General features: G+C 44.0%; 1 protein-coding gene across 5 annotated transcripts in view; it reads left to right on the plus strand.

Moving 5' to 3' along the window:
• The window catches only part of LOC134345485 (anoctamin-7-like), a 190,418-nt gene that overhangs the window by 153,045 nt on the left and 9,661 nt on the right, over nt 1-27,712 (plus strand). For all 5 annotated transcript variants that reach the window (XM_063046218.1, XM_063046213.1, XM_063046214.1 and 2 more), the window contains one exon: nt 427-546. In XM_063046218.1, coding sequence (XP_062902288.1) covers nt 427-546 — 120 coding nt within the window. The remainder of the gene's footprint in view (nt 1-426; nt 547-27,712) is intronic.

Raw genomic sequence — 27,712 nt, forward strand, 5'->3', positions numbered from 1 at the left:
AAGAATACACCGGTGTGCAGGAGTGAAGCAGTGCAGGCCATCTGCCTTTGCCCTAACAAGCTAAAAGGGTGCAGGAGGTTTGAACTTCAAGATAGGAGCTTGGGCCTGTAGAATTGGAATTGGTTTATTATTGTTACGTGTGCTGACATATCGTGAAAACCTTTGTCTGTGTACCACCCATGCAGTTCATGTCATACATAGGACAACTGACGTCATAGAAAATAAAACAAAATGCCGAATACGGAGGAAGTGCAGTGCAGGCAGACAAATAGAGTGAAGGTAGTTGGTGTGATGTACTGCGTTGCTGTCGGTGCCCCTTAGAGGCACAGAGAGCTCAATTCATGCTTCACCAACACTTAGCTCTTTTGGTTGCTACACAAAGACACTTCTCTTTATTTTTACTCCTCATCTCTGTCCTTCCTACAGCACGTGGTGTTCTTCATTGCACGAATGATCGATTTGCTTGTCCCAGATGTGCCTGAGTCGGTAGAAATAAAGATGAAGAGGGAACAGTACATAGCAAAGCAGGCCCTGGCTGAGAATCAGGTAATTCTATCAAGGAACCTGTGTACTTTATAGTAGAAAAAACAAACTGTGAGAAACTGTGAGCATGAGATTGTGGTGAGAGTTACTTGTGGAGTTCAGCGCCAGATTTTTTTTAAAAAGGCAGTGCAGCCTGTCAGAACTTTCTGTGGCACTTGAAATTGTTTTGGTTATTGGGGACTTGACAAAGGCCAATTAAAAAGAGGCTGGGTTTAAGCAGAGTGGCCATTTTTCAGAGCAGCCATTATGTGAGTGGGTCAGGGTTAGAATGGGGAGCTGAGGCCTTGGCACAAGAGGTTTTGGCGAGAAGAGGCAGAGGTAAGTTTCTGGTAAGTTTCTTTCCTTATTGCACAGTTAAAGCAGTGGGAATGACAGTCATAACAGTGGAGGGCTTATCTTGTGGGATGTGGGAAGACGGGGAGACCCCCAGTGTCACTGATGACTACCTTTGCAAGAAGTGCACCCAGTTGCAGCATCTTAGGAAGGTTCAATCGTTAGGCATTAATATTGAATAGCAAAATGGATTCAGCAGAGGCTGGATGGGAGACGCCAGAGAGTGGTGGTGGATAACTGTTTGTCAGGTTGGAGGCCAGTGACTAGTGGTGTGCCTCAGGGATCTGTACTGGGTCCAATGTTGTTTGTCATATTTATTAATGATCTGGATGATGGAGTGGTAAATTGGATGAGTAAGTATGCAGATGATACTGAGATAGGTGGCGTTGTGGATAATGAAGCAGGTTTTCAAAGCTTGCCGAGAGATTTAGGCCAGTTAGAAGAGTGGGCTAAAAGATGGCAAATGGAGTTTAATGCTGATAAGTGTGAGGTGCTATATTTTGGTAGGACTAATCAAAATAGGACATACATGGTAAATGGTAGGGCATTGAAGAATGCAGTAGAACAGAGGGATCTAGGAATAATGGTGCATAGTTCCCTGAAGGTGGAATCTCATGTGGATAGGTTAGTGAAGAAAGCTTTTGGTATGCTGGCCTTTATAAATCAGAGCATTGAGTATAGGAGTTGGGATGTAATGTTTAAAATCATACAAGGCATTGGTGAGGCCAAATTTGGAGTATTGTGTACAGTTCTGGTCACCGAATTATAGGAAAGATGTCAACAAAATAGAGAGAGTACAGAGAAGATTTACTAGAATGTTACCTGGGTTTCATCACCTAAGTTACGGAGAAAAGTTGAACAAGTTGGGTCTTTATTCTTTGGAGCGTAGAAGGTTGAGGGGGGACTTGATAGAGGTATTTAAAATTATGAGGGGGGATAGAAAGAGTTGACGTGGATAGGCTTTTTCCATTGAGAGTGGGGGAGATTGAAACAAGAGGACATGAGTTGAGAGTTAAAGGGCAAAAGTTTAGGGGTAACATGAGGGAGAACTTCTTTACTCAGAGAGTGGTAGCTGTGTGGAACGAGCTTCCAGCAGAAGTGGTTGAGGCAGGTTCGATGTTGTCGTTTAAAGTAAAATTGGATAGATATATGGACAGGAAAGGAATGGAGGGTTATGGGCTGAGTGCAGGTCGGTGGGACTAGGTGAGAGTAAGCGTTCGGCACGGACTAGAAGGGCCGAGATGGCCTGTTGCCGTGCTGTAATTGTTATATGGTTATAGACCACCTTAGGGAACTGGAGCTGGAGTTGAATGACCTTTGGGCTCATTCAGAAGTTGGAGCAGTTGATTTGGTAAGAGGTACATTAATAGGTAGGTCGATGCAGCATATAGGTAACAGGGTGACTGTTAGGAGAGGGTAAGGGGATGGGCAGCCAGGGCAGGGCAGGCCTTTTGTCATTGCCCTCAACAATAAGTATATTGTTTTGGATACTATCAGGGGTGGGGGGGGTGGAGGGGGGTAGGGAATAACCTAGCAGAGGAAAACCATAGCAATCAGGTCTCTGGCACTGAATCTGGCTCTGTAACTTAGCAGGGAAAGAGAGTGAAGAAGCGGGCAGAGGAATTGGGGATTCATTGGTCAGGGGAACAGTCAGGAGGTTCTGTGGATGAGAACAAGATTTCCAGATGGCATCTTGCCTTCCAGATCCAGGGTCAGGGACATCTCGGACTGAGGCCATAGCATTCTTAAGGGGAAGGGTGAGCAGCCTGAGGTCATGATCCATGTCAGCAGCAGAAAAGCACCAGTTCATTAGGTACGGGAGGTACCTAATTAAGTGACCACTGAATGTATCAGGGCAGAACTGAAGAATGAGAAAGGGATGATCATACTAGTGGGATTATATAATACCAATAGTCTTTGGCATTTTAAGGAGCAAATTTGTAGAGAGAGAGAGAGCAGGCAGTTGCAAGAAAAATAAGCTTGTTGTGTTAGGTAATTTTAACTTTCCACAACATTGACTGAGGTACCCACCCTGTAAGAGGACTGGATGGAAACGAGTTTGTCAAGTGTTCTCAGGAAAGTTTCCTTAATATATTGAGAGCAGAGCTTGCATGTTCCTGTTAGAATCAAAGGTAAGGCTAACAGGTTTAGGAAGCCTAGGTTTTTGAGAGATATTGAGGCCTGGTTAAGGAGGAGGAGGTGCATAGCATTTACTATATAGGCAGCAGATGCCTGCATGGATTTCAGCAAGGCCTTTGGTGCATGGTAAGCTGGTCCAGAAGCTTGCCATTCAAGAGAAGCCAGAGAGTGGTAGTAGATGGTTGTGTCTGAGACTGGAGGCCTGTGACTAGTGGTGTGCCACAGTGATTGGTGCTGTTTGTCATGTATATCAACAATCTGGATGATAAGTTGGATCAGCAAATTTGAGGATAATAGAAAGATTGTGAAAGTGGACAGCGAGGAAGGCAATCAAAGTTTGCCGTAGGATCTGGTCCAGCTTGAAAGATGGGCTGGAAAATGGCAGATGAAATTTAATGCAGACAAGTGTGAGGTGTTGCACTTTGGGAGGACAAAGCAGGGTAGGACCTGTGTGGTGAATGATAGGACACTCAGGAAAGTGGTAGGATGAAGGGATGGTGGAATACAGGTCCATAATCCCTGAACATGATGTCACAGGTAGATAGGGTCATAGGGAGAGCTTTTGCCACATTGACCTTCATGAATTGCGTACAGGAGTTGGGATATTATAGAGAAAGATTAATTACATTAGAATTTTATTCTCTGGGTCATAGGAACATTTAATGGGGTTAGAGTTGACAGAGTGACAAAATTAAGACAGTTATAGATAGGTTAAATGCATGCAAGGTGAGGTTGTGTGAGACTAGAACTAGAGATCAAAGGTTAAAGGTTAAAGGTAAAAGGAGAAATATTTAAGGGGAAGCTGAAGTGAAACTTCTTCACTCAGAACATGGAACGGCTGTCAGTGCAACCAGTGGGTGTGGGTTCAACTGCAACACTTAAGGGAAGTTTGGATAGGTACATGAATGAGAGAGGTATAGAGCTATGGCCCAGGTGTGGGTCAATATGAGTAGGCAGAGTAACAGTTCGGCACAAACTAAATGGGCTGAAGGGCCTCTTTCTGTGCTGTAGTGCTCTGTGACTCCAGAACTCACTGAGTCAGGCAGCATCTGAGTATGTGTCAACGTTTTGGGCTTCTTGTCAATGTCACAACGCAAAGTTGTAAGGTAGTCAGTGAATCCCAGTTTGAATTATGCAAAAATTCTGATGGGCTATCTGCTGGTTTATAACTTCACGAATATTATATTCCATAAAATAGACAATAATTCTTTGCCTGATTCCATAAATTTCCTGAATTCCAATAGAAACGAACAGGTGAAGTGGCTCTGACTGAGAGAATTATAGATCTGCTCCAGATATTCTTTCAAGTCCAATAGCATCAGCCTCTCCTGTAAGCATGTGTGTCACATAATTTGGGCATTCTGTTGAACTGGCCAAAACTCAACCCAAACTACCTGTGAATAGAATAAGAAGAGTGTAAATATCGCAGTTTCATGCATTCCTCTCTGAATGTTTCTCCCGCCTTCCAGTAGGTGGTGTCATGGAGCAAAATATAGAGATTAATTCTATGTATATGTCAGCGAGTCCCTGGTTAAGAGTGGAGCTCCCTGATCAAAGCCGTAAGTGACGGGAATGCTTCATACTTAAAGGGGAAGACACAGATTATCCCACTTAGGAGGAGGGATAAGAGTCTTCCTGCTTAGAGGAATAGAGGGGGAGCTCCCTGATAAATTATTGGGAAACGGAGAGAATTCCTGCTTAACGAAGAGGAAAGGGTTCAAAAGTTCAAAGTAAATTTATATGTCATCATACATAGCCCTAATATTCATTTTTTTGTACGCATACTCAATAAATCCATAATAGAATAATAACCATAACAGAATCAACAAAAGACACCAACTTGGGCGTTGAACCAGTGTGCAAAAGACAACAAAAAGTGTACAAACACAAAAAGTAAGACGTAATAATAGGTGAATAAATAAATAAGCAATAAGTATTGAGTGTATGAGACAAAGAGTCCTTAAAAGTGACTCCATAGGAACATTTCAATGATGAGGGCTAGTGAAGCTGAGTGAAGCTATCGCCTTCCGTTCAAGAGCCTGATGATTGAGGGCTGTCAGATCTGGTGATTTTTTCGATTCGCAGGTTCTTTTAGTTTTAGGAGTCCAAGAATTAGTTGCAAACTTGTGGCTTTACTATATTGTTTATTTAAAGTTTAAACAAAGAACAGGCACAAAGCACATGACACTAAAGGAAAGAACTTGGAACAAAAACAAAGGCATCATCAACTATGGTGATTTTTGCAGAAATGGACACTTGTATACCAAGCTATGGCGAATTCCTAAGATAAGTGAAGGGCCTATTAGATGACACACAAGCATAGCACATTTAACAATTAACCAATGAAAAATGAAAGATGATAAACTGTTATATACCTTTGCCACTGGAAATGGAGTCTAACACCATATATTGTGAAAATACAAGTTAAAAACGCAAATTATTAGTAAAACTACAACTTTGATCTTGTTACAACTTACTAATTCAACTAAAAGCATAAAAAACTGATTCCAACAATTTCTCTTTGATTCTAAATTACACATTCAGAATCATTACGTCTGAAAATTCAGAGCAGAAAAACTTGAAATATCTACATTACAGAGTAATAAAAAGCTAGTTCAGTTGTACAATATTGAAGAATATATATACAGTATGTTCTTCTAAGCATTTATAACATTACATCATAATTGGGTACATCAGGCACGTTTATACGAGTTTGGATTATTCTGGTGATGATCGTCTTCAAACAAACATTAAAATGTAGATTATGATCATGCATATTATGTATTGACGTTTAGTACTGAGTAACCCCAGCTTCCAAGACTGAAATGAATCTAACTAAAGAAATCCCATCCATCAGTTTGATGTAGTTTAGTAACTACTTTACAAATGTGGTCAGCCACTAGTTTGTCTGGACTATAACATGAATAGGGTCAGTTGTGTAGGTGCAACATTTCTTACCTGTGACTGCACATATTCCTCCCTTAACTACTAGAAGATCTAATGCCATACAGATCTGAAGAACCATTTCTGTTGTTCCCTTGTTTTCATGGTGTCAGCAGTGTCATTGCACATCTTTTCATTGCTTTGGAAACTTTCATAATCTCTCTGGGTGACCCACAAACACACAAGCAAATAACCTAAGTTAAAATGTAACAATAAATGAACTGGAACTCCCCACCGTAATCCCACAAAAGCATTTTAACACAAGAACAATAAACAGTATTAGTCATTAGAAATGCAGGGGCGGGCTGTCGACCACAACACCCCCCTCCCAAAATGTCACAATATAACAGCAATAAACATCAAAATAAAATCCATTATGTCCAATAATTATTAACTTGCTTGAAGTCTTCTCACAGCACTTGTCTTAATCTGGAGTCGCTTTAGCTCGCTTGCAGTGATGGGCGAGTATTCACGTATTTTTATCTTCTACCTTGACTGCCGATTTGGTAATTAACAGTACTTGGTAAGGACCTTCCCACCGAGCTCCCAGGGGGTCTTTATGTGGTTTCATGACCAGGACCCACTCACTGGTGTGCCCTCCTCTTGATGGACCAGTCCAGCAGCAGACATCTGTTGAGAAGCAGACTAAACAATGTGGGATAATTTCACACAATAATCAACTCAACGTTCTGCCATACTGTGTATATCAGCCTCTCTGAGATCGAGGGCTTCCAGTAGTGGCATAGGTCACCCTGTTACAACTTCAAATGGACTCAGTTTTGTTTTCTTGTTTGGAGTTGTTTTGGAGTAACCTTTACATTTCAATACAGTTGTAATGCTTCCAGAGTTCTCATACTAGTAGACCTTCTGATTGGAGTTCCCGCAGAGGCAAGATATCTTCTTTGTCGCCACAGTTTTCCAAAGTCATGAATGACACTGAAAGCATATCGAGAATCAGGGTAGATATTGGCTCATTTTTCTTCTGCTAGCTTACAGGCTTCAATCAAAGCTTTAAGTTCTGCCTGTTGTGCGGAGATACCAGGAGCCATGCTTCCTGAGTCCTTCATCTTCTGTGACAATAGCCCAACCAGCCATTCGCATTCCTTCCTCAATGGTTGAGGAGCCATTAGTGTACAGAATCAGATCTGGGTTCAATAAAGGCACTTCCTTACATCTTCTTGGCATGTTGTTGTTCTTGCACAGCCATAATCATCACGGTCTGCCATGTCCAATGATAACAGTGTAGCTGGATTCACTGCTTTTGTTGAATGATGATATTAGGTGTCTCAAGAACAATGGACCACTTGGACCTCTGAGTATCTATCACTAGAGAGGCCCTGTTCATAGTCAGTAGAGTATGCACTGAATGCAGACATTGAACATTCAGAGTCTGATCCAGCACAATGTTAGAAACAGCCATGACTGCCAGGTAGGTTACTTGCACTGCTGGTAGACATGAGCCCCACTCTAATGCTACATTTTCCAATTTAGCAGAGTAATAACCAACAGGATGCTGTTCTCCATGTTCTTGAGTCAAAGCTGCTGTCATACAGCCACGCTTCTCTTTGACATACAGAGTCAATGGTCTTTCCTTATCAGCGATTCCTAATGCAGTGCAGTACTTAATAAAGTATTTAAAATTTGAAAAGCTTTTATCTGTTCTTCATTAAGAGTCACAGGGTCATCGGAGCGCTTGCTGTCTTTCAGCAGACTAGTGAGGGGTTGAGCAATTTCAGTATACGAATCAATCTGTTGTGACGAAAAACCAAGTTATCAGAAGATTGATGCTAATGAGAGAGAGATAAGTGAGACAATGGAGAAACATTCAAAATGCTAATAAGAGAGAAGAGAGAGATTAACGAGAAAGAAACACATTTCAGAATATTGACAGACCGGTTTCTTTGAACCTGAACTGTTTTAAGTTTGAAGGACAGACGATACCCCAGCAGGGGGATAAAAAGAACAGGTTTGCTAAGGCACGACTCACACCACGAGATCACGAGATAACGAGACCCTGGAAGAGCGGTGTGCCCCCACAAGTTGGTTGGAGTTTGGAGGTCTGGTCGCGGGAACCGACCATAGACGCACAGGGTGAAAAGGATATGATCGGTGGGAACCTGGTGTGTGTGTCTGCCCTTGCCTGGGTGCCGGGTTCACCGCGGAAGAACGGTCGTAGTTGGAATGGAAGGGTCACAGTCGGTGACCACAGAAGACATAAAAAGGGTTCGCCCAAAAGCTAACTGCGAAGAACATCAAAGGTCTGTTTGAATCAAAATTTGCATTTTCACTCTCTCTCTCTCCAACAGCACAACAGCTATTACTGCGAACTGTACTAAGCTGAACTGAACTCTGCATCACTTGAGACTGATCATTTTACCCCGAGACTGCGATAGAGCTTGGTTGATTCCTATTACCCTAGTTCTGTGTACATGTGTGTTTTATTATTGCTAACCTGTTGCATTTATATCCTTACGATTAGAGTACTGTGTTACTTATTTCTTTAATAAAACTTTATTAGTTTCTGTTAAACCAGACTCCAACACGTGGTCCATTTCTGCTGGTTTGGCAACCCAGTTACGGGGTACGTAACACTGTGCTCTTGTAGTTGCACAAATCCAGAAATGATTGAAGTTGCTGGACTGTTGTAGGTGGTTTGCTGTTTTGATAGCCTTTGCATGATCTTGAATAATTTCTCGTTTGCCTCAGGGAAGTTTTCTGTCCCAAGTAAGCCATGTCCCCTTGTTGCAATTGTGCCTTCTCCGTATTTGCTTTATGTCCCTTGAAAGCTAGATAATCAAGCAAATAAAGTAGATCATGTTCATTTCCAACATGCAAATTATCATATTACTGTGAATTCCAGTTCTGCGTGTTCTGTTGGTTAGCAGGTGTAGACAGATAGTTCATCAGTACCGATCTCATTTGGACTTTGATAGCTCGCTCCACTTGTTTGGCTGTTTGCACCAGATCACAGTAGGAAACAGGAGTTTCACTCCCATTTGCTTTTGTTAGTCTCACCATTTTGGCAACATCTGCTTTCAAGCCATTCATGAAGGCAGGCTTGAGGGGGCCATATGTGGATTCTTGTATAATACAGTATCTTCAGTTATTCCTCGAACTCCTGAATAGCTGTCCTATCGTGGTCTTCATATTCAGAAACATCCTCTGAAGCCTTTTGTCTGATCAACCACTTTCCTCCAATCAATCTGTGTCGGGGTTTGTTCTTCCAACCATTTCTTAATTGCATCCCAACCACCTGGAAAATTACCTTTATCCTCTCTTATACCATCCTCAGCTCAATGTGTTAACTGTCTTATTTGCTGAGAAGACAGCATGGTAGCCAGAATTTGGATGTCATCATGTGATTGCAATTTGTGTATGTTCTTAATTCATTGAAGTCCAGCCCAAACCTTTAAGCTTCTTTTTTTAGGAGGGTGGCTTTCTTTGGGCCATTTGTCAATTTTTCCTGGGTCTGGTGATTGATGGCAAACCTCCTATCTCCTTTCATAACCTCTATTTTCATTTTTATGTGCTTCCATTCCCTCAGTTTTTATTGGGGCAAGTCGTGACATGGCTGCCAGACCAGTTACCTCACCACAGTGATCATCACTTAAGTTACCTGAGGTCTCTGTTGAGTCAGTGTTATATCCATTTTACATTTCCTAGGAGTTCCTAAGGTGGCACTATGTCTGTGTTGGCTGCATTCCAACGTAAGTGGCATCACTGTTAACACTGTCCGTTGGGTTGGCAGAAATGCCCACCAAAGGCTCCTGCTGTGCATTGCAGCTTAGTTCCAGTCTGTTCTGCAACTCTGAACAGTGCGTTTCGATACGGCTACATTTATCTTGATGCACTCTCACTCGTTTAGTTAACAAGGAGATTTGTTTGTTCGAAGTTTTACTGTCTCTATCATACTGTTACTTCAACATGTTCCACATTCTTCCTTTGCCCCCAATTGATGAGTTAAATTATTAACTTGCTCTGTCAATTTACCATGTTCTCATTTTAGCTAACACACTTGAATCTCTAACTCAGCACGTTCACATTTAGTTTCATTTCTTTGACTTCCTAGCTCAGCATGCTTAAGCTTTCTTAACTTTAATAATACTGCTAGCGTCCAGCCAGTTTTTTTATTTCCCAAAATCTTCTGAATCTTATTCCATATCTTCTTAACTTTGACCATTGTTCTCAGCTCAATCTCAATGAGTACCCTTCACTTAGACGTCAATCGCAGTTATTAATAGAATTGCAACCCAAAATGTTTAGAGTTATGACCAAAAATATAATTCTGGAATTATATACCAAAGTAGAGCCATAGCCTGAAATATTTTTGTAAAACTCTGCCTGAGTCACAACCTGGAGTATTTTAAGTAGAGTTGTGTCCAATAAAGTCAGAACCTGGCCGGTAGAGTTGCAGCCCAGAATATTTAGCATGGATCCACCACAAATAACTAAGTACAATAGAGTTTTCTTCTCACTCTTAAACTTTCTTCAGATGTGTACTGAAGCAGAATCACAATTTCCCTGACAATTCAGGAATTGAGGATGTTCTTGCCTTCTGGTAGGTGCGTACTAAAAGTTCCTTCTTTGTCTGAAGAATTTTCAAACTCTGTTTTCATAACCATCCTGTTCGCGATGCCAAAATCGTCAGATCTGGTGATTTTTCAATTCATAGATTCTTTTAGGAGTCCAAGAATGAGTTGCAAACTTGTTGCTTCACTATTGTTTATTTAAAGTTTAAACAAAGGAACAGGCTGAGAACACATCAAACTACAGGAAAGAACTTGGCACAAGGACGGGGTCAACGATGGTGATTTTTGCAGAGATGCACACTTTTATACCAAGCTAAGGCAAATTCGTAAGATAAGTGAAAGGCCTATTAGAAGACACACAGGCATAGCATGTGTAATACTTACGCAATGAAAAATGACAGATGATAAACTGTTTTGTAACTGTTATGTCGCTTTGCCACCAGTAGGCAGGGTCTAACACCACATATTGTGAAAAATACAAATTAGATGTTGGTAAAACCACAATTTCAACCCTGTTAAGACTTGTTAATTCGACTAATGACTTATTAAAAGCATAAAAGAGCAAACAATTCCAAAAGGGGTGATAACTGTTCCTGAACTTGGTGTGAGTCCTGAGGCTCCTGTACCTTCTTCCCCGATGGCAGCAGTGAGAAAAGAGCATGTGCTGGGTGGCGGTGGCGGGGGCGGGCAGTCCCTGATGATAGATGCTGATTCCCTGCAGCAACATTTTGAATAGACATGCTCAATGGTGGGGAGAGCTTTACCTGTGATGGGCTGAGCCATATCCACCACATTTTGTAGGATTTTCTGTTCAAAGGCATTGATGTTTCCAGACCACATTGTGATACAACTAGTCACTATACTCTCCACCACACATCTCTAGAAGTTTGTCAAAGTTTTAGGTGTCATGCCATATCTTCGCAAACTCCTAAGGAAGTAGAGGTGCTGTTGTGCTTTCTTTGTAATGGTACTTAAGTGCTGGGCCCAGGACAGATCCTCCCAAATAATAACACCAAGGAAGTTCATATTTTTGATCTTCTCCACTTCTGATCCTCTGATGAGGACTGACTCATGGACCTCTGGTTTCCTTCTCCTGAAGTCAATAGTCCACCTTAAGGAAAATAAAAAGAAGGAAGCTCCCATCTGAAACAGAAGGGAGAGAGGGGGAACTCCCTGCTCATGCCATGGGGTTTTCTCGATGCATAAGATATTCTTCTCTCTGACGTTAAACAGGGAGCTCACCTTTTGTAAGCAGCAAGCTCTCCCTCTCTTCATTCTTACAGTGAAGTTGAACCATTATTCATGGCTCTCCTTTTAATTAAAAAAATAAGCAAATGTGCTGGACATAAACTGAAACTGTCTGATGGGTTTAAAGTTTCCATAGATCCTATTTACAATAATCTTAGACAAGGAGTTCTCTCTCACACCCTCCACTTTTAAGGGAACAGGGTGTGATCTTCCCTCTCTTGGATCAGCAAGGTCTTCTCACCTTTAAACAGGGAGTGTTCTTCCTTAAAGGGAGAATTCTCCCTTTCTCCTCCTCTAATCTGGGACCCTCCTCTTCCTTAATTGGAGTAGTTTTGCTCTATCACTCTTGAAACAGGAAGCTCATCCTTGTGTTTTTTCCCTCTCTCCATCTTTAATCTGGGACATCTTCCTCTCTCTCGTGTAGTTAGGATCCCTCTTGTCTCTCCAAGTTTAGATGGAAATTCCCTCTTCACACATCACAAGGATCAGGAATAGGCCACAGCTCCTTATGCCTGCCTCACCTTTCAATATGACCATGGCTAAGCTGCCTGAAGTGTTTATCTCCTCCTCTGGGCCAGTTTCCCGTAGCCCTCGGTTCCCAATCTTTCAAAAGAAATTACCCAGCTTCTCTGTGAGAGCAGTGTTCCAGAGATTGACTATCCTCCGGGTGACAGATTGGCCAATCAGTTGAGCTTTTGCCTCTCAACTCTAGCGACCCGGGTTCCAAGTTTGCACGTGTTCCCTGAGACCATGGGGCCTCCCCCAGGTGCTCTGCTTTCCTCCCACTTTCTGAAGACAATATTAAAAGATCTAGATTCAATGAAATCACCATCATTCTTCTAAACTCCAGAGCCATCAAACACTTCATTCCCAGGATCATTCTGTGAACCTTCTCTGGGCTCTATCCAATGCTCGCTCATCCTTTCTTCGATGTGTGTCCCAATACTGCTCACAATAATCTAAAGTCACATTTATTTCCTCTCTTTGCCTCCTGCCAGTCAGCCAATTTTCTGTCCTGCAATACCCTGGGCTCTTATCTTGTTTAGACGCCTCATGTGTGGGACTTTGTCAAAGGCATTCTGAAAATCTAAGTAAGCAAAAGCCACTGGCTCTCCTTTGTCTAGCCTGTCTGTTATTTCCTCAAAGATTTGTTAGTTTTCTCCTAAAGGAAACAATGCTAACTTCATCCCATTTTATCACGTGCTTCCATGTACCCATAACCTCATTTTTAATAATGGTCTCTACCATCTTACCAACCACTGAAGTCAGACTAACTTTTGGTTCTCTATCTATCTTCTTAAAGGGTGGTGTGACATTGTGACATTTTCCAATCCTCCAGGACCATTCCAGACCCTAGTGATACTTGGAAGTTCATTACTAATGCCCCCACAATCTATTCAGCTAGCTCTTTCAGAACAGTGGGGTGTAGACCACCTGGTCCAGGTGGGGATTTATTGGGAACAGCAGGAGAATAGGTTCAAAGGGAAACTAGCAAGGAAAAAGATTGTCATGTGAGCTGGAACGGGCTCAATGGGCTGGATAGCATGTATGTCATAAAGAACAGTTTGTAATATATAGAACAATTTCATCCACAACTCAGTTATAATTACCCATTGATCTGTCTCCACTCATTCAAGACTCTCCCATTAGTGAAGACATCTCAACATTTACCCTTAGAGAGTTACATGCCCTTGAGGACACTTTCAACCTCTCACTGATATGATCAGAAGTTACCACCCGTTTCTAAAGAGTAACAATGATACCAGTGCTGAAGGAGAGTAGTGTGAGTTGCCTTAATGACTATCATCCAGTAGCACTCACATCTACAAGGATGAAATGCTCATAGAGGTTGGTCATGGCTAGAGTCAACTCCTGCCTCAGCAAGGACCTGGACCCACCTCAATTTGCCTTTTGCCATGCAATCTCAATGGCTCGTCACACGGCCTTCCGTCACTGGACAATACAACCTGACAATGCTGTTCCTTGACTGTAGCTCAGCATTTAACACTGTCATTCCCACAGTCTCGATAGATAAGCTACAGACTCTGGGCCTCTGTACTGAATCTCTGCAACTGAATCCTTGACTTCCTAACCGGAAGACCACAATCTATGTGGATTAGTAATAATTTCTCCTTCTCACTGACCATCAACACTGACGTACCTCAGAGATGTGTTCTTAGCCCACTGACCTGCTCTCTCTATACCCATGACTGTGTGGCTAGGCACAGGTCAAATGCCATCTATAAATTTGCTGATGATGCAGCCATTGTTGGTAGAATCTCAGATGGAGACGAGAGGGCGTACAGGATTGAGATATGCCAGCTAGTTGAGTGGTGTCGCAGCATCAACCTTGCACTCAATGTCAGTAAGACCAAAGAGCTGATTGTGGACTTCATAAAAGGTAAGACAAGGTATCACAAACCATAAAGGGATCAGAAGTGGAGGGACTGAGCAATTTCAAATTCCTGGGTGTCAAGATCTCTGAGGATCTAACCAGGTCCCAACATTTTGATACAGCTATAAAGAACGCAAGACAGTGGCTATATTTCATTTGGAGTTTAAGGAGATTTGGTTTGGCACCTAAAACACTCAAACTTAGAGAGTATTCTGACAGGAACATGGAGAGCATTCTGACAGGCTGCACTGCTGTCTGGTAGTGTGTGGGGGGAGGGTGCTATTACACAGAATCAACAGAAGCAATAGAAAGTTGTAAAATTAGTCAGCTCCACCTTGCCTCCATAGTATCCAAGACAGCTTCAAGGAGCGGTGCCTCAGAAAGGTGGTGTCCGTTGCTAAGGACCCCCATCACCCAGGACATGCCCTCTTCTCATTGTTACCATTAGGAAGGAGGTACAGAAGCCTGAAGGCACACACTCAGTGATTCAGGAATAGCTTCTTCCCCTCTGCAATAAGATTCCTGAATGGACATTGAACCCATGAACACCACCTAACTTTTTAAAAAATATTATTTCTGCTTTTGCATTATTTTTAAATTCTAATTGGAGTGCTGCTTGGAGGTTAATTATCTGACTTCTGTGCATTTTTCTTACTCTTCTTTTTGTACCTAATGATAAGGAGTCAAAGAATATATTTTTTTACTTTGCTTTTCTGATTTTTCTTTCTCCTGCATTTTAAGGAAATTAATAAATTCCTGGAGCCTGCAGGATACGCCTAAGGAGCTGGTAACCCTGTCTAAGGAGCAAATTTCTGCAGTTACTATCTGCCTGGTTTGCAGGGAAGCATTCAAACAAATGCACACTGGATTGGTGAAAACAAAACACCCTCACCTTTAATGTGCATCTCCAGAGTTGTTTCTAACCCCTTCCAGCCCCACGATGCCTCGTTCATCTCTGCCTTCCTCTATTTCTAGCCTTGTGTCTGCCTCCAAATTTAATCATGTCATTTCTGGTATCCATACCTTCAATTCAGTTGAGGACTCCTTTCCAACACCTCACTACCTCTTCATTTCGTATTTAAGACACTCTTTAAACGTTACCTCTAAATAAGCAAACAAGATATGCTTGAAATGTAGATGAAAAGCAAATTGCCGGTTTAGGTGCAAGGTATCGTTAACAGAGTTAATACACAAACTCTCACTGCCCCCGACGACCCTGTGATTTCAGTCTTTGAGGCTGACATGAGAGCATCCTTCAGGAGGTGAACCCATGGAGAGTATCTGGCCAGGACAGGGATCATGGCTGAATACTGAAGACCTGTGCTGATCATCTGGCTGGATTGTACACTGATATCTTTAACCTCTCGCTTCGGCAGTCTGAGATACCCACCTGCTACAAGCAGACTTCAATTATACTGGTGTCCAAGAGGAACGTGGTAACCTGCCTCATAGACTATCGTCCAGTAGTACTTACATCCACTGTGCTGAAGTGCTTGGGATATTGTTTATGCAACGAACCAACTCCTGCTTGAGGAGTGACTTAGATCCATTTCAATTTGCCTACTGGACAGCAGGTCCACAGCAGATGCCATTTCATTGGGTCTTCACTCGATCCTGGAACATCTGGATAGCAAAGATCCATAGGATCCATCAGGATGCTCTTCATTGACTACAGCTCTGCGTTCATTATTATTATCTCTTCAAAGCTAATTAATAAACTCCAAGATCTAGGCCTCAATACTTTCTTGTGCAATTGGATCCTCTATTTCCTCCTTTGCAGACCCCAGTCAGTTTGGATTGGCTGCAATATCTCCATCAGCACAGGTGCACCACAAGGCCGTGGACTTAGCCCCCTGCTCTAGTTGCTTTACACTTATCACTGTGCGGCTAAGCACGGCTCTCATCCCATATGCAAATTTACTGATGTCACTGGCCGAATCGGAGGTGGTGATGAATCAGTGTATAGAAGAGAGATTGAAAATCGACTGAGTGCCACAACAGCAACCTCTCACTCATTTTCAGTAAGACTAAGGAGCTGACTATTCTCCGCAGGAGGAGGAAACGGAAGGTCCATGAGCCAGTTCTCATCGGGGAAATCGGAGGTGAAGAGGGTCAGCCACTTTAACTTCCTCGTGTTATCATTTCAGACGACCTGTCCTAGGTCCCACACGTAAGTGCCATTACAAAGAAGGCACAACAGCACCTCTATTTTCTTAGAAGTTTGCGAAGCTTTGGCATGTCATGTAAAACTTTGGCAAGCTTCTATAGATGCGTAATGGAGAGAATACTGACTGGTTGTATCACAGCCTGGTATTGAAACACCCTTAAACTAAAAAGCCTTTAAAAAGAAGTGGATACAACCCAGTCTATCACAGGTGGAGCCCTCCCCTCCATTGAGCACATCTACAAGAGGCAGTGTCCCAGGAGAGCAGCATCCAACACTGAGGACTTCACCATCAACACCATGTTCTCTTCTTGCTGATGCCATCAGGAAGGAGATACAAGAGCCTTAGAACCCACAACATCAAGTTCAGGAACAGTTATTACCCTTCAGCTATCAGGCTCCTGAACCGGAGGGAATCACGTCACTCAATTTCACTCAACCCCAGCGCTGAACTGTTCCTGGAATCTATGGACTCACTTTCAAGGACTCTTATTCTCACCCTCTCTATGTTTGTTGCTTATTTATTGTTATGATTCATTATTTGTATTTGCACAGTTTGTTATCTTTGCGTGTGTTATTTTTTCCTATTTGTTTTGTGTGGTGTTTTTCATTGATTCTGTGGCATTTCTTTGTATCTACTGTGAATGCTCACAAGAAAAATAGTATCTCAGGGTTGTATATGGTGACATATCTATACTTTGAAGTTTTTGAACGTTCAGGTTGACAAGATTTTTGTTTTTTTCTTTTCTCCCTGGTTTCAACTTTTGTTTGGTAACTGTCCTGTACAAGTGCCTTGGGAATGTTTAGTGTTGAATGCATGGGCCAGAATTAATGTTAGCTGACAGCAGTTTCCCTTGAGGTATTGTCACAACTGCTTGCCGCTGCTGTGTACGTGATCTTCTGTCAGGGTTTGTACACCCTTAGCCTTTGGATGAAAAATTTGCTCACAAGGCACTGAGAGTTCATTGCTGTTTACAGTTTGAATATAGATCAATTATTTAAGAGTCTGTGTTCTACAGCTGTCTTGTTACAGCAGAGGCAATCAGGCAGCTTGATACCTTCCTCAATCTCCCACTCTGCGTGAGGAAATCTCTCAGTGTGTATGAGGGATATGAACACGACAGATGGGAACTGAGTGGGGAGGGGCACTGTTGCAAAGCAAAGGGTGTAGTTGAAGAACTTAACGAAAAATGGAGAAAGGTATAGAAAGGCAGAGGGAACTGCAGGGATAATTCCAGAGAGAAACTGGGCAGAGTCAGAAGGAAGCAGAGGGTGTGGGTGTTATGTTTGTAACTACAAAATATGAAACTAATTCAAAGGGAAAAAAGAGCTGAGAGATGTTGGTCCTAGTTCATGTTTACTTTAAATGAGGCAAGCACGTATTGCATGGTAATATTATGACATATGCAATTCACTTATTTTTACATATAACTCATAATGACCGATTAAACAATATATTTACAATATTACTCAAACATTACTTAAATATTAAATACACAACCTTCCTCACTGCTTAGCTATAAACTCCAACTCAATATAGAATGCATCTCAACTATATACTCAGTACAGTATACAATATAATACAACTGCCATACAGACATCCACAGTAAATGTTAAATTGTCCCATTCAGGCCTAAAGATTTAATCGCTGTGGAGGATTCCTTACTCTTGTGGAATAGCGTCTTTCTTGACACGGAGGTCACTCTGCCTGACAGGTGAGACTTGCGTCTGTGAAAGCAGTCTCAGGTTTAGAGCCTCCGTGATGGTTGTAGGAGTTGATTCTGATATTGTAGGAAGTTTTCTGACAGCTCTGGACACATTTCTTCTCCTTCCTTTTTCTTCTAGTTTGTGCATCTGATTGTTGGGAAGGTGCATTTAGTTCACTGGAGTATTTTCTTATCAATCCTTCTATTGATCCCTTTACAATCTGATTTCTCCTCTCGGTTTCCTCATCCTCTGGCAAATCCTGTTTTAGTATCTCCATTCACGCCTTTCTTTTTGTCCTTCCATTTGTCCAGCTGGGCTTTGGTCTTTGCATCTACTTTTACAAGCAGCTTTTTTGTCTCCCACTTAAAGTTCCCGCTATAATCTTAACGCAGAGTAGATTCTGGTTCTTTATATTCATGAAAGCCAAACACTTGCAACTTCTTGAATCTCTTCCAGCTTAAATCTAAGCCATATTTCACAAGCAGCTGCCTGATAAGCATATCAGAAGCTTTTTACTGATATGTTGCCTGCAAAACTCTGAGCAGTATTTCTTTGGTCCAATATCCTTTCCAACCAGAGGCATGAAGGTTGGCACCAGCACCTGTTTGTCCTCTGTAGGGCAATGGTTCATGGTGCACAGCATGGAGACAGTGTGGCATTATCCACGACCTTTCTTAATTTGCTTACCACTGCAGGGATGTCAAACGTAAATGATGGCTGGAAATCCAATCAAGTCATAGTTGTCCTTCTGTTTTTACCACATAGAAGCCCAATGTGGCTTGTTGGTTGTATTTCACTGTTACAAATGTCATTCCCGCACGAGTTATCTTTTCTCCAGTATAAGTTCTTAGTTGGATATCTGCAGTTTTTAGTTCAGCATCTATGAAATGCTGTTCAAACTCATTTTGTGGACTGACTGAAATAGCTGAGCCTGTGTCCAATTCCATTTTAATTAATTTACCTTTCACCTATGGGATAATCCATATTGCATGTCTATTGTTAGTTTACACATTGTAAATCTCAAGGCTATGCAGTCCTGTGTCATTCTCATCATTATCAGGTTTTTCATAAACAGCATGCAGATTAGAGCTTGTTTTGTAACTGCAGGTGAAACTAAAGCTTTTTCTCTTCCCTGTGCAGTCCATTTATTTTTGTCTGCCCAACATGCTATTGTATGTCCATATTTTTAATGCTTTCTTGTAAGATTCCACAAACTAAACAACCTCTCAGTGCCCATCAAGACAATCTCTTCAGTTCAGATGCATACACTGGAATGAATTCCCCTTCCTTTCGATTTTGCTTATGAAACCTAAAACATTCTGCATTCAACAATAGTTTTGGTTCTATATGTTCCTGAATTACTTTAACTATATTAGCAAAGCTCATTTTGGTCGGTGTGGTTGGAACAGTTAAACTTTAAAGCAAACTATATGTCTTTAAATCCAATGCATCAGCAAAACTGGCACTCATTTCTCATTGGCTATTCCATTTGCTTCAAAATAATAGACAATAGACAATAGGTGCGGAGTACACCATTCAGCCCTTCGAGCCAGCACCGCCATTCACTGTGATCATGGCTGATCATTCACAATCAGTATCCAGTTCCTGCCCTATCCCCATAATCTTTGATTCCGCTATCTTTAAGAGCTCTATCCATCTCTTTTTTGAAAGCATCCAGAGACTTGGCCTCCACAGCCTTCTGGGGATGAGCATTCCATATATCCTCCACACTCTGGGTGAAAAAGTTTTCCCTCAACTCCGTTCTAAATGGCCGACCCCTAATTCTTAAACTGTGGCCTCTGGTTCTGGACTCACCCATCAGCGGGAACATGCTTCCTGCCGGCAGCGTGTCCAATCCCTTAATAATCTTATATGTTTTAATAAGATCCCCTCTCAGCCTTCTAAATTCCAGAGTATACAAGCCCAGTCGCTCCAACCTTTCAACATATGACAGTCCCGCCATCCCGGGAATTAACCTTGTGAACCTACGCTGCACTCCCTCAATAGCAAGAATGTCCTTCCTCAAATTTGGAGACCAAAACTGCACACAGTACTCCAGGTGTGGTCTCACCAGGGCCCTGTACAGCTGCAGAAGGACCTCTTGGCTCTGATACTCAATTCCTCTTGTTATGAAGGCCAGCATGCCATTAGCTTTCTTTACTGCCTGCTGTACTTGCATGCTTGCTTTCAGTGACTGATGTACAAGAACACCTAGATCTCGTTCTAGAACACCTAAGTACTGTTCAATTAGCTCAGTATACATGAACCAGTTATTTGTTGTGCAATTGAACATGTCTATCTTTCTAATGTCGCCACCTATTTCTGCTCTTTATTTATGAATATCACCTGGTACTTGCTGTTTATGAGCCCATGAGGTGCACACGTATCACATGGTAGCATCAATTCACTTATTTTTAAATAACCCACAATGAATTATTTAAATAAACAAGAATGCTTAATCAAACAAAATATGTAATATTACTCAAATACTACTGAAATATTAAATACACAACAGTGGGGATTGGCAGGAAGCAAGGTGAGTGCAATTTTCTTTGTAGGTTTCTCCGGCTACAAATTTGGATTAAGCTTTCTTTCCTGTTTTTGAACTTTTGAACTAGCTTTGTGCAAAAGGGAAGAAAAGGGTTGAAGACTATTGTTGAGGGAGAAGGGGCAAAGGGGATAACCTAGTTATGAGCTAGAGTAGTCAGAGAGCAATACAGCATGGAAACTTGTGCACGCCAACCAAGATGCTCATCTAAGCTAGTCCTGTTTGTTCTCATTTGACCCATGTCCTTCTGAACTCTTCCTAACACTAGATGGGGAAGTAAAGAGACCAAACAGAAAATACTAATGCAGCTGACTACTCCCTTAGACAGACAAAGGTTGATGAACCATCTCCAATAAAAGAGTATGGATTGAGAGAAGAGGATGGGAAGGGGTGGTCAGAGCTGTTTCTGCTCACCAGAAACATCTCAGTACGAAACAATTTGTCCAGAGACAGTTGAATGAACATGTGATGGAGTGATTACAGGGAGTGGAGGAGTTAGCTATAACACAATGAAGAGTGGAACTAGGCCCCTTTTCCCAGCTAGACTATGCCAAGTCCCATATCCCTCTAAACCGTTGCTATCTGTCCAAGTGCCTTTTTAATGTTGTCATTATATCTCCCTTCCCATTTCACATCCTCACTATCCTCTGTGTGGAGAACCTGCTCTTCAGGTTCCTACTAATTCTATCCCTCTCACCTTAAATCTATCTCCTCTAGTTTTTGGCCCCCTTACTCTGGGGGGGAAAAAGACTGTATTCACCCTAACTATCCTGTTCATGATTGTATAGATCTATAAGATCATTTCTCAGTCTACAGCAATCCATGCAATAAAGTCTAGCTTCTTAACTAATTAAATTTTCTGCATTGTATCCTGCAATAAAATCAGAAAAACATATAGATTAAGTAGATTCCAGAGGTAAAAACAAGTTTAAAAAGTAATTTAATGTCACATAGTTTGATTTGTAGTATTAGCTAGCTTGTGAGAAGGGATGGTGGCGGTAAAATGCTAGCTTATCAGACGGATGAGGAGGAGGAGGAAGAAGAGCTAGCAGGGTGCTGGTGACCACTCAGTCTTTATTATCAAAAATCAAATCAAGTTTAATTGTCATTCAAACCATACGTGGATACAGCTGAACGAGGCAGCGTTTCTCTCGGGCCAAGGTGCATAAACATACACGCACATTCAAAATAACAAGAAAGGGGAAAAAAAAGAACAGTCACGTAAGAAAAAACTCATGTACTTGTTCGAGGAGGACTGCAAAGCAACATTTTTTCTTTACCATTGTAGATGGCCTGTAAAGACAACAGACCATCTTTCTGAACCTTGTGAGCTTGGTCTCTGGCAGTACACCTCCCCAGGGCTATGCTTCTCACTGCAAGGGTCATATCTAGATTTGGCTTTCCAAAACGCAACACCTTGCACATCCAAATCAAACTCCATTTACCATCCCTCGACCCACTTAGTCAGCAGATGAAAGTCCTCCTGTAAATTTTTGGTTCCCACCTTCTTTGCCCGCTCTATCACCTATTTCAGTGTTACCTGCAAGTTTATTAACCATATGCACATTGAAAACGGATCTAGAGCTTTCCCAGCGTATATGACGAATAGACTCTTCTCGGGTTTCCAGCCGGGTACAGGTATCGATTTTAACCGACAATCGATAATAATTGATACCCTGTACCCGGCTGGAAGCCTGAGGAGAGTTTCTTTTCATGTGCATTCTATCCAAATCATTGATATTGTTGACAGACGACAATAGGCCCAGCACTGACCCCTGATACACACCATGAATCACAGACCTCCAATCTGAGAAACAAACTCCCACTATCACCCTCTGCTTCCTACCATCAAGCCAATTAACCAGATTTCCCAGGATTCCATACCAATTGACCTCCAGAGCAGTCGACCTTGTGGACCTTATTAAGGGCTTTACTGAAGCCCATATAGACCACATGTACCGGCCTCCCTCATCATATTTCTTTGACACCTTGATGCACTATCAATTACTCCAAAAGACTGGAAGTAGAGTAAATACTGAAAGGCTTTCATCAACAGTAAAATGGGACCTCGTCCATGCTGAGTATCTGCCCTGGACTGAGGGGGAGGGGCAAGGCGAAATCACCTTTATTCAGGGGTCTGTGGGAGGAGCCACAGGGGCAGTCAGCAGAGGGGCGTGTCCAGACAGTTAACCCAGTTACAACAGATATATGGTTTACCACATTCACCCCTCCTTTTTAAAAGAGTCCTGCGGGGTGAAGTGACTGACAATATTTAAAACAAGTATATTTACAGGTCAAGTCTATCAGGCGGTCGAGTCCGTCGCTGTGATCTACGTAGCACCGGCGATGGCGGTTGTGCTGGCTCCGGCCTGACTTCAGGTGTCAGCACATTAGGCGTTGGTAATCCCTTGTGCGTGTGCGTCGCGCCCGGTATGGGAGTGTCGTGTGGTGTCTGTGTGGGGCTTGGAATGCGCGGTGTCTGGTGGGTACGTATATCGGTGGGTACGGGGTTAATAGTCACCGTGGAGTGTTCACGGTAGAGGCCCGGTGCTCCTGTGGGCGCCAGGTCGCGGATGGAGACCGTGTCCTCCCGCCCATCAGGTAAAACCACGTAGGCATACTGGGGGTTCACATGAAGTAAGTGAACCCTCTCGACCATCGGGGAGTATTTATTGCTCCTCGCATGTTTCCGGAGCAGCACTGGCCCCAGGGATGTCAGCCAAGATGGTAGGGTGGTTCCAGTGGTCGACTTTCTGGGAAAAGAAAAGAGCCGCTCATGAGGGGTGGCATTGGTGGCTGTGCATAACAGGGAGCGGATGGAGTGGAGTGCCTCGGGAAGGACCTCCTGCCAGCGGGAGACTGGCAGTCCCTTTGACCTGAGGGCTAAGAGTGTGGCTTTCCACACCGTGGCATTCTCCTTCTCCACCTGTCCATTCCCCCAGGGATTATAGCTCGTGGTCCTACTGGTTTCAATTCCCCTAGCCAGTAGGTATTGGCGCAACTCGTCACTCATAAACGAGGACCCTCTGTCACTGTGGATATAGCATGGGTATCCGAACAGAGTGAAGAGCTTGCGCAGGGCTTTTATAACTGACGTGGTAGTGGTGTCGGGGCAGGGGATGGCGAAGGGGAACCGCGAGCACTCGTCAATTACGTTAAGAAAGTACACATTGCGGTCGGTGGAGGGAAGGGGGCCTTTAAAGTCAACACTCAGTGGCCTTGATTAGTTGTGCCTTTTCGGGTCGGTAGAAGTGCAGTTTGCGCTCTGCGCAGACTTGGCAGTCCCTGGTCATCATCCTGATCTCCTCAAGGGAGTAAGGCAGGTTCCAGACTTTCACGAAGTGGAAAAGCTGGGTGACCCCCGGGTGGCAAAGATCTACATGTAGAGCGTATAGCCAGTCAATCTGCGTGCTGGCACATGTTCCCCGGGATAGGGCATTGGAGGGCTCATTGAGCTTCCCAGGCCTGTACACGATCTCATAGTTGAAGGTGGAGAGTTCAATTCTCCACCTCAGAATTTTATCATTTTTGATTTTGCCCTGCTTTTGGTTACTAAACATGAATGCGACTGAGCTCTGGTCAGTTAGCAGGGTGAACTTTTTGCCGGCAAGATAGTGCCTCCAGTGCCTAACAGCTTCCACTATGGCATGGGCCTCTTTCTCCACTGCGGAGTGCCGAATTTCAGGGCCTTGAAGGGTACGGGAGAAGAACGCCACTGGTCTTCCTGCCTGGTTGAGGGTAGCAGCCAGTTCAAAGTCAGAGGCGTCATGCTCTACTTGGAAGGGGATGGCCTCATCCACCGCATGCATTGCTGCTTTGGCAATGTCCCCTTTAATGCAGCTGAAGGCTGTGTGGGCCTCAGCTGAGAGGGGGAATGTGTTGGACTTGACCAGGGGGCGGGCCTTGTCTGCGTAGTTAGAGACCCATTGGGCGTAATATGAAAAGAAGCCCAGGCACCTTTTGAGGGCTCTGAGGGTATTGGGAAGAGGGAGTGCATACAGGGGGCACATACGGTTGGGGTCAGGGCCAATGACTCCATTCTCCACGACACACTCAAGGATAGCAAGTCGGGTGGTTCCGAACACACACTTGTCCTTGTTATAGGTGAGATTGAAAGATTTGGCCACTTGGAAAAATTTTTGGAGTTTGTTGTCATGATCCTGCCGGTCCTGACTGCAGATGGTGATGTTATCCACATATGAGAACGTGGCCTTCAGTTGGCACTGGTCCACCATCCGGACCATTTCCCTCTGGAAGACAGATACACCATTCGTGACACCGAAGGGGACGCGCAGGAAGTGATGAAGCCTGCCGTCCGCCTCGAAGGCAGTGTAAGGGCGGTCCTCCCAGCAAATGGAGAGCTGATGGTAAGTGGATTTTAGGTCTATGGTCGAGTACACCTTGTACTGTGCTATCTGATTGACCATATCCGCGATGGGGGGTAGAGGGTACGCGTCGAGCTGCGTGAACCTATTGATGGTCTGGCTATAGTCCACGACCATCCTATTCTTCTCCCCGTTCCGAACAACCACCACCTGCGCCCTCCAAGGACTTGTGCTTGCCTCAATGACCCCCTCCCTGAGCAGCCACTGCACCTCCGACTTAATGAAGGCTCTGTCCCCCACGCTGTACCTCCTGCTTTTAGTTGCCACAGGTTTACAGTCGGGGGTCAGGTTGGCGAACAGCGGTGGGGGAGGGATCTTGAGGGTGGAGAGGCCGCAAGTGGCGTTGGTAGTGCGGTAGTTGGCATGGTGTTGGGTGGGATGTGCGGGTCGGTGTGTGTGTGTGGTCAGTAGTGGGGTATGTGACGTATTCCTACAAAACTGGGGATCTTCGACAGTAATTGATGGGAGGGACCCATCATACTCCATTGTCACGCTCTTCAGGTGGCTCTGGAAGTCGAGCCCCAATAGCACAGGGGCACACAGTTGAGGCAAGACCAGTAACGTAAAGTCTCGATATTCTGTGCCCTGCACCACTAGCGTCGCTACACAACCCTCCCGGATGTCTGTTGTATGCAACCCAGAAGCCATGGTGACCCTCTGACTTACTGGCCGTATCACGAGTCCGCAACGCCGCACCGTGGCCGGGTGGATAAGACTCTCCGTGCTGCCTGTGTCAAACAGGCAGCTTGTCCTGTGCCCCTCCACCAGGATGTCCATCATTGACCTTGAGAGCTGGTGGGGAGCGCTTTGGTCAAGGGTCACGGAGGCCAGGGTTGAGTCGCTGTCTTGGTCCGGCGTGGTGGGGTGCCCTGTGGGCACCTGTTGGTCGTAGGCAGTGGGAGGGGGCACCGACCAAGATGCCTGCCCCCATGTCTCGCACGTGGTGGCGGCGTGCAGGGAAGATGGCGACCCCCATGCCTCTTACGCAGTGCTGCTCGATCCCGCTCATGGTTTGGACTTACAGGCCTTGGCGAAGTGGCCCTTCTTTCCGCAGCTGGAGCAGGTAGCTTCTCGGGCCGGGCAGTGTTTCCGGGGGTGCTTCTCCAGTCCACAGAAGTAGCACTTCACAGACTCGCGACTGGCAGCAGCCGTGGTTGATTCACCAGCGGGTTGCGGGGTCTGCGGTGTCCAAGAGGCCGTCGGGAGATCGTGTGCCTGGAGAGCGTCAGAGTTTGTGCAGAGCGGCCTCCAGCTTGTCGGCCAGCTCAATCGCTGAATGTAAGGTGAGATCGGCGTGTTCCAGCAGCCGCTGGCACACATACACTGACCTGGTCCCCGTGATGAAAGCGTCTCTCACTAGGAGCACCGCATGCTGTTCGGCTGTCAGCCCCCGGCAATCGCAGGCCCGCACGAGTGTCTGTAGGGCCCAGACGAACTTAGCGCTCAACTCTCCGTGCCGCAGCTGCCATGTCGCTAAGCAATTTTGCTCATAGATAGTGTTTACCGGCCACAGGTATTGTCTTCTGAGGGCGCTCATCGTGCCGTCGTAGCTCGGCTGGTCTCTAGTCATTGAGTAGACCCGTGGACTGACCCTGGAGAGGAGAACTCTGCGCTTCGTGGCGGACTCTGTCACTTCAATCTCCACTAGGTATGATTCGAAGCAGGCCAGCCAGAATTCGAAAACATTTCTGGCTTCAGGTGTTTGTGGGTCAGGTCTAACTTGTCAGGTCTCAGGATGTGTTCCATGCATTAAAATTACTGTTAATATTATTGATGCACTATCAATTACTCCAAAAGACTGGAAGTAGAGTAAGTACTGAAAGGCTTTTATTAACAGTAAAAGTGACCTCGACCATGCTGAGTATCTGTCCTGGACTGAGGGAGGAACAGTGACACAATCGCCTTCATTCAGGGGTCTGTGGGAGGAGCGACAGGGGCAGTCAGCAGAGGGGCGTGTCCAGGCAGGTAACCCAGTTACAACAGATATATATGGTTTACCACAGGACTCATCAAAAAATACAATTAGGTTCGATGATGTGATCTCCCATGAATAAATCCACACTGGCAACACCTAACCAGCTCCTGTCTTTCCAGATGTACGTACATATAGCTTGTATCTCAGAATCTTCTTAGTAACAGTAACTTACCTACCACAGATGTTGGCCTATAGTAACCAGTGCTTTCTTTGCGCCCTTCTTAACTAAAGACACAATGGTCAGTGGCCTTCATGAAACAAATATCTCAGCCAGGTCTCTCACGACTTCTCCTCTAGCCTCCCACAATTTCCTGGATTAACCTGGTTAGGCTCTGCAGTTTTGTCAAACTTTGTACCTTTTAACACATCCAGCATCACCTCTACTGTAACACAGACTATCCCCAAGTCCTCCCCATTTACTTTTTCCAAGTTTCAAAATCTTCACATCTTCCTCTACTGTAAAAATAAAGGAGAAATATTCATCCAGGACCTCAGCTATCTCCTGGGCCTCCATACAGAGGTCTCTCCTCTGGTCTCTGAAGGACTGAGAGGAAAGTTGGATCAGTCATGATGAAATGGCGGAATGGCCTAATTCTGCTCCTGTATCTTATGGGCCCTTTTCTCTCTCTGGTTACTTTTCCCCTTAATGTACCATAAAATCTCATTGGAGTTCCCTTAATCTTTTCTGCCAAAGTCATCTCATGCCCTCTTGCTGTCCTCCTGATTTTCTTCTCATCCTGCATCTCCAGGGATTTGCTTATTCCCAGGCTGATCAATGCCTCCTCCTTCCTTGCCAAGGCCTC

This window comes from Mobula hypostoma, chromosome 4 (genome assembly GCF_963921235.1).
Source record: "Mobula hypostoma chromosome 4, sMobHyp1.1, whole genome shotgun sequence".
Classification (NCBI taxonomy): domain Eukaryota; kingdom Metazoa; phylum Chordata; class Chondrichthyes; order Myliobatiformes; family Myliobatidae; genus Mobula; species Mobula hypostoma.